At 41.5% G+C, this 8,135-nt stretch overlaps 1 protein-coding gene across 1 annotated transcript; it reads right to left on the bottom strand.

Moving 5' to 3' along the window:
• Nucleotides 1–281: 281 nt before the first annotated feature.
• LOC311010240 (glutamate receptor 2-like) lies at nt 282–8,129 on the bottom strand. The gene is made up of 12 exons (XM_084040782.1): nt 8,073–8,129; nt 6,882–6,935; nt 6,134–6,292; nt 5,753–5,920; nt 5,373–5,477; nt 5,174–5,281; nt 4,739–4,802; nt 4,278–4,420; nt 3,893–4,108; nt 2,353–2,507; nt 1,691–1,889; nt 282–1,070 (listed from the first exon to the last, which is right to left on the bottom strand). The coding sequence occupies exons 1-12, from the start codon at nt 8,079–8,081 to the stop codon at nt 681–683; spliced, it is 1,770 nt and encodes a 589-aa protein (XP_083896908.1). The 5' UTR covers nt 8,082–8,129; the 3' UTR covers nt 282–680.
• Between the last annotated feature and the right edge of the window lie 6 nt (nt 8,130–8,135).

Genomic DNA, 8,135 nt, shown 5'->3' with positions numbered 1-8,135 from the left:
AATTGTAAGTCTAATTATACAGTTAGTTCTTTAGGAAGAAGACAAAGCACATTGCTAATTGAACACACACATAGACACATACATAGACAAACATACACATATACACACATGAAAATGGTTGTCATAAATTCAGAGACAACAACAATCCCTTGATTCAGGTCTTAAAGAGTCAGTTCATTGTAATTATTAAAACCTGCAGCCAGGTTTTTTTTTTTTTTACAAAAAGAGGCTACATAATACTAATTTTCCACTCAATAAAAAACATTACAATTTTTGTGAAGTACTTCTTTAAGACCTAAAATATCAAACTTTAACAGCCCGCCCCCAAGTTGTCACGGAAACCACCACTAGCCATTGGTCAGAGGTGGTAACCATGGTGAAAATACAAACCACTGAGATGCTGTCATCAGGGTAGGTGGATTATTATAACAACGAGGAAGCCGCCATGCCCCATTCATCACACTCGCGTACTGCAACACCCAATTGGCACTAAGGCGTGGGACCAGACTACACTGCTCCCCATGGTGGATTATTTTCCTGAGCTGCACATGAACACAGCCACAGCTCTCACACTGGCTAAAACCACCTGACTACTGTAGCAGGTGGTCAGCGAGTGTATTTTGATCATTATTACTTATCGAGGGGAATTCTGAATCCACCTTCAGCTGTAATCTGACTATTCAATAGGACTTGGTGTCAAATTGAGCGTGAGGGAAAATCAGCTGTGAATGGGGAGAGGGAACGTTACTAGGCAGCAGGTTAGTAGTGTGAATGGTACATGGCAGTGCAGGTTGGCTAGCATTGTTATACTGATCCACCCACCTTAATGGGGATCCTTTGGGCGTAGCGATGCCGTAGCCTTTGGAGTCCAGGTTTCCTCCTACTTTCATCGTGTCGCACGGTTTCCTCTGCTCAATGTACTCGTTCATGGTGGACTCCAGCAGGTAGGCATACTTCCCTTTGGACTTCCTGACGCGCAAGACGCCCTCTGACGTTTTCTTGACGAAGACGGAAGGCTCTGCGGACTTCATGTACTGCCACATCTTGTCAAACAGGGCGATTTTAGAGCGCTAAAAAGAAGAGGGGACAGACACAGATGAGATCCTACGACTTTGAACCTACAACTATGGTACCTTTAAGCAACCAGTCATTTGGGTCGTCTGGGAGAGGCATGGTTTCTGTCCCCAAAGACAAAACTAAACAGAGTTTTTATGCACCAAACTCCCAGTAAACGGCAGGTCAGTTTCAACTCTCACTTCTCTTAAAACAATGCTGAAGACTTTTCTGTTGCCGCTCCCATTATTTTAATTTTCCATTCTCTTGGCTTTTAAATGTCCTTTTTGTCTATTGGCTTTTAAACTTTTGACTGTCTGGTATTGTTGCATTAATGGACTACATAAATAAACTTGCCATGCCACTAACCACAGTGTACTTGGTAGGTATACTGTGGAGTTTCCTTGTCAACAAATGTGTACCAATGAGGCCTAATACATGTGATAAATGCATCTCCGTAGAACACATTTACAAAAATAAATACAAAACTTGCTTTATGTGAATCAACGTTTCCGTCTGATAATTCTTTTTCCCTGCCTTGGCATTGCACCGCCCCAACTGTGGTTGAGTGGAATAGCAGAAACCGTTACCAGGGATATCACATTTTATATTTACATGACCCCGGCAAAGTCCTTACCCTGAAGAACTCTTTGGTGGATCCAGAGTCCAGGGTTCCATATGCTATCTCTGTCTGTTTAGCGAGGTCTTCGGCGCTCTCGATGGGGGAAACCATCCTCTCCACCGTCAGGAAGGCAGCCAGGTTGGCGGTGTACGATGAGATGATGATCAGAGTGAAAAACCACCACACACCCCCCACTATGCGACCTGACAGAGACCTGCACACACAAACAGACCAAGGTATGCTGCTATAACAAGCTCAAAGAATTATTATACCTTTCACATCCATCAACCTTAAAGACTCCCCCCCCCAGACCGACTGTTTAGAACACAATTCCTGCTGGCCATAACAACACAGCGTTCCCTGCACTGGAATAAGATGTTGCAATGTGAATGTAACGTTAAGAGTGTATATATAAAGTGTATTTTTAAATCAAAACAGCTGCAGACAAACATCATTCATAGATGGCAGGTTTGGTTTTAATATGCTGCAGATAAAGTAGGAAAAGCTGGATTTTTTATTGTTTAGACTCATCAACTTTTAACAAGGACAGGTGTTTTGTCCAAGCAGAAGACAAATTGACAGACATGAGATGTTCATGTGCTCATAGTTAGCAGTTTATACCCTCGTGTGTATTAATCAGAGTTAACAAATTGTTCAAATTGAACCACCACACCAACCTTGGTGAGATGTCACAACCCTGTCGCATGAAAGCACCCAGAGAGAACCAGAGGGAGTTAAAGATCCCAAACTCATTGTTGGATTCGGTTGTCAGTGGCAACGCTCCGTCCTCTGGCTCCTCCAGTGTCCACTCATAAGGGCTGAATCTGGATACCTGCAAGATAATATTATCATATATTACTTTGATTTCCCCTGTTCCTGTTCCCTGTTACACTTTAATTACATGAAAACAAACACCCTTAGTTTAGCCGAAAGATGTTGATTTTCATACAGGTGAATGAATACAAGCAATATTTTACATTGACAAAAGTTGAATGTACAGGAAGCCTAAAAGGTCACAAAAACTCCAGTGTTTGTCTGATGAACGCGGGTGACCTCCTGCTCCTTTTCAACACTTTGTGTTAACATTGTTTAAAAGTCTTGTCCATGTTGGCAGTTCTATGTGGCTGTACGTCAGTTAATTGCTAATGTCTGTAAGTTTACATGCCCACACTGACAACACTAACATGCAATACTAAGCAGGTAATGTTTTAAATGTTCACCACTTTAGTATTGGTAGTTAACATGCGAACATTTGCTAATTGGCCCCAAACACAAAATACAGCTGGGGCTGATGGGAGTCATACATTTTACATTCAGTCATAAACCAAAATACTGGACATAAATTCACTTTTTCGAGCTGATGGTGGTGCTAAAGGAAAAGTTAAATCGCCAAAGTGATCATTCTTATCTGTCACAAATGTCAAGGCGATCAATTAAATTGATGAGCACATCTTTTACGAGGGGATGACGCTCCAGATGACTGTTGCAGTGGATACCGCAAAGTAAGAAACACAAGCGACGCTTGATACCTATCACTCTGTGACATCTCTCAAGTGATTAAAAAGACCTATGTTGGTAACCTTCACACCTTAAGTCGGACCCTACACAACAATACAAGGCTGAGCTTGTAATGGCCCTAAGGGTGGAAGAAGGGAGGAACCATTTTCTATAACCTTTGGAAAAGGTTATCCTCCAGCAGCAGAATATGTGCCCGTCAAAGGTACATGAAATCTCTTCCCCTCCAGATGGTTTGTTACAAATAATTGGAAATGGTTTGGAAAAGGGTAGGCATAGACCCTTAATCTTCAGCATTGGTTGCACCACTTATCAGCTATAGGTGCTCCCCTCACAGATAAACAGCATCCCCACTGAGGAGGCAGTGAAGGTGATGTAGAACCAATATCAAGTTAAACCTGATCCGTAAACTGCTGGAATGTTGAGCATTGTAGTTAACTGTGTGAAGGCACACTGGATCGTGAAGAGAAAAACCACTCAATCACATTTGCATCAAAGATCAGTGGCGAGCCTCCAACATAAATGCACATCTGACAGCAGAGACCATCTTTGAATAGAGACAGGGTTTACCATCTCACACATTATGCAACTGTATTTTATATATTTTATATGTTCTTCTTCTTTTTTGTTCTTCACACAAATTATATGGTGAGAGAGATATTGGTAGTAAAAACACATCTATACACACACAGACAGACTTACCAGAAAGAGTACAACACTAACTCCTATATAGGCAAAGACAATGCACATCCAGATTTCGTATGCCAGTGGGTCCAGGAAGGAGAAGACTCCTGGTTTGGATTTCTGCGGCTTCTTGATCATGATGGAGATTCCCAAGGACATGAAGGGTTTGGAGAAATCGATCACCTCTTCGCGAACAAGAGTGATCGTCAGAGGAGCGACGGCAATGTCTGCTTTCTGTTGGGACAGAGTGAGTGTTTCAGTGTGATGTGTTCACGGAAAAAGAAATCCTATAAACTTTTCTTTTTATAAAATCTACCCACATCCCTGCTGCTTTCAACATGATACAAGCTGAATTTTCATTACAACATGATAATTGCGTGTGAATGTGAGTTTTATATCTTACCCCGTACACCAGCTCTCCAACCATACCATTCCAAATCTTAGTTTCTGCATCTCTTGCTCCATATTTGCCATCTCCCACAATCCTTAGCTGGTAGCGTATACCACAGTGCTTTGCAATCTCTGCGGCCAGGTCAACGCAGTAACCTAGCGTCAGTAAAAGAAACACAAAACACCAACAGGGACACATCAGCAGTGTGGAATACTCTCAATATTGCACATTCAAGTTACGCATCCAGGATTTCCAGGAGATGATGACATGCAACAAAGCTGTATAATGGTGCTTCATTAGATTGACCATGTTGCCTTATTTACTCTTGCACATAGGTCTGGAAAAATGTTACTTTAGAGACCTTCTTCTGTAGCTTTAATAAATTCAATAAGCAGGTAAACAAAATGTAATAAATGATTAACACAGGGATAAGACTCAAACACGCACACACAAACTAAAGTAGGTAAACGTACCTTCATAACGGTCATTGTCTTGAAACAGCTCAGCGTTTTTCTTCAGCATCACGTAGGGGGCTTCCTACATGTGCACACACAAACACACACACACACACAGTTAAATCCCAAATGTGGAAATGACATACTTTATAGTGTTATGATGCATTATTTATACCAATGTGACTTGTGTTAACACTCTCAGTTTTGTAATGTTGGTTCCGAACATACAGGAACACAGTCTTCATGTTTATTAAGCCCACGCTGTGGTTTTGTTCCAGCAACAAATCCAGAGAGAAAACAAACCCAAATCCAGTTGGTCCCAGTTAGGTTCATGTCTGAGCTCTGTTTATACTAAAATCATCCCAACAGCTTGTGTACCTTTGCTTATTTCCACTGTGACTAATACATTATTGAGCTCACATGCACACTGTGTATCATTCATTTGTGTGTTACCAGGATAGTTGTGACGATGACTGTCTTGTTTTCCATTCCCATGGTGTCATTGGGGTAAAGGTCTGACTTTGTCACCACCATTTTATCCACCTCATTCCAATAGCCGATCTAAGAACACACACACACACACACACACAGGTTACATATCAAATATCTACACGCTTTAATGGATCAATGATTGAATAAATCATTTTCTCACCTTCACGGGTCCACTGTTCTTTAGCTCCATGACTGTCACTGAGTAGTTGATTCTCTTCCCGTACTGGTCAAACTGAATGTTCCCTGTTAAACCATCTACACGCACCTACACACACACACAACACACATTCAAGATTTAATTCACACACATGTTCCAAGATGTCTTTTAATTGACATTTGTAGTGAAAAAATGCCAACAACATACTAATTATGTCATAACTGATCTCCCTGCACTTCAGAGCCACCCTCAAAACTCCTCCAGTGCCCTCAGCAGAAAGACCCTTTTTCATTAATGATGGTTTGATCTGCCCCCTTTTATAATGTTATTACCGGGTGAGCATCTCTCAATTCCTTAGTGAGGAGGGTCTAACCCATGGTTACCTGTTTGAGGGCACGTTCGATCTCCACCCCCTGTGCCCAGGGAACTGCTGGATTGGCCAGACAGTCCCCACTGTTGCCACGGCGACTCATGTCTATTCTCTGCTTGTGAAGGAAGCGGAACGCTTCCGTCATCACGTGGACAGCATCATAGGTGAGTGCTGAGGTATACTGCAAGACAGAAACATTTTAAATAAATCATCATACTCTTAATAACCTGCTGCCTGCTGTGTTAACAAAAGCTACAAAATTCTAGTCAATATCATAACATTTTCAAACTTTAACAGCAAATATTATGTGCTAAACATACACAGTTGAGTTTGTTTAAAGTCAATATTAATGTGATTATGCTACTGTGATCCTTGGACTAGCTTCAAATCTTACTCTGATCCGGGCATCAGCTCCCGGATACTCCTTCTCTTCAAGGGCTTCCCACCGCTGGTCAAACTTTGCCACGACAGGATCCTCAAAGTCTACTATCTGAAACCCGGACACATTCGCACCTCCATACTGGATTTTAGAGAGGTCTCCATCGATAAAACCCTGGAACAAGAACAACAGAACACTCATTTTGGTTGATGACTATTCATGAATATTTTATTTCCTGAGAGGCTCTTAGCTACGAGTCGGTCCCCTCCCACTGGAGGCAGATCAGCTACAGATCAACCAACACAACTTGTGAATAGAAAGTGAACAGTAAAAATGCAGGTTTCTTTTCTATCTCGCCATCTCTCTTCATGTGGAAAAGGCTGATTGGTTGGCTAACGCTCACCCAGTCCATTACTGAGTCACGATAGACATCATTAGACGATTATGGCACACAGTGTACAAATTTAGCTGCACTTAAAATGTTTTTTTGTTTTTTAATGAATTTAACCACCTGCCTACCCATGTAGACTTTTGTACCTTGATCCACTCAGGGCCACTACCACTACTACCAGCCTTTTATCAGTTTTTAAATCTGCTGCCTGCCTTCCCCTCCTATTGCAGTTTGTTCAGATGTGACTACTTGCTTTGCTAGCCAACCAGTTGATGACTGTAGTATATCAATACACATCCCTACATATCTACATTGATCAGCCATACAAAGCAGGGTTTGGTAGAATTGAAGCGGAGGCAGATGGTGACTCACCAAGTTAGCGATGATATAGTGGTATCCCTTCACATGCCTGCCAATAGTGATCACCTGATGGGACAAGAGATACAAGCTGTGTCAATACTAGAAAACAGTCATGGAAATGTGTTGTTTTATTTGACTGCCAGTCTATTGAGGATGAAAACCATCTTCATCCAAAAAGTCTACTTTTCATGATTATGAAGAGTAGACTTTTTTAATGAAATTTTTAGCTCATAATTACATAGGAAAATTCAAGGTTTTATTTTAAATTATTTTTTTAGATTAAGGAAGGGTCATATTCTCAACCCATAAAGGAACATTGTGTTCTTTTGTTTCAGATTTAACCATTTTTAATCAGAAATGTTAGAATTTATTTGACAGTGACACTATGCCCAGCTAATGGCACATTTGTTTTGGAATACTGAAGAATGGGGAGGAGAGAGGTTGTGGTGGTAATTGTGAGCACCAATTATCAAAGTAAAAGCTTTGGCAAAAAAATCATACCTGTTCAACAACACACTTAGTGGCCCACATTAGGCATTAGCTTGGTTAAAACAAGAGCAATCAACTTTATAAATCACTGCATAACCATTTGGTATCCACTTCCCAGGTTTATGCTTTGCCACCGGTTTTGGCAAGATTTCACGGTGAGGTTCAGTCTGTTTTTTACAGAAGGAATTCTGTTGGCCACAGGCAATGACAACCAGTGTACACTTTCTTGGTTAGCAGCATGTTTGGTCCCTATATAAGGGTATTTCCAGATCTTATTGAGGAGTGAGACACAACATGAACAGGCAGCGCACTGCAGCAACTGTATCAGCCACAAATAGGATGCTGAGCCAGAAGGTGAAGCTTTCATCTAGCTTCCGTAACATCTCCTCTCTGTCAAAGAGCAGAGCAGAAACAGTACTGAGCAGGGCAGACTGCTAGTGAAATTAGAGGTTTTCTAAAGGCACTCTGGCAGCTACAGACCTCTATGACACATGGTGGTGGTCCTCAAGTAAACATCACCGACGAAATTGGCACCAAAATCAACACAAAATAAAAATTCCTTGTAGTAACTTTAGGTTAGCTTGGAGATTTGAAGAATGTTAGTAGACCTGAGCAAAGGCTCAACCTGTGGCGGTTCCAAGGGGTGGCGGTCGGATGGATATTACTACTTCTATTGGTTGTATAAGAAGTAGTAGTGAAAAGACTGGACTCAACCTGTTCCATGATGTCTTTGACTTTGTCTTGTTCACAGTCCAGGATTATGCGTCGCTCCTTACG

Source organism: Eutrigla gurnardus (assembly GCF_963514095.1).
Source record: "Eutrigla gurnardus genome assembly, contig: SCAFFOLD_259, whole genome shotgun sequence".
NCBI lineage: Eukaryota > Metazoa > Chordata > Actinopteri > Perciformes > Triglidae > Eutrigla > Eutrigla gurnardus.
Note: the sequence above shows the minus strand (reverse complement) of the source record. Positions and strands in the feature narration are given on the sequence as shown.

Bases quoted from the DNA above. Each gene is read 5' to 3' on its own strand.
- LOC311010240 (XM_084040782.1), bottom strand. The intron at 5,282-5,372 runs GTGAGAAAATGA...GTGTGTTCTTAG, and splicing joins AGAACAGTGGACCCGTGAAG to ATCGGCTATTGGAATGAGGT. The intron at 4,803-5,173 runs GTAACACACAAA...GTGCACATGTAG, and splicing joins TCATCGTCACAACTATCCTG to GAAGCCCCCTACGTGATGCT.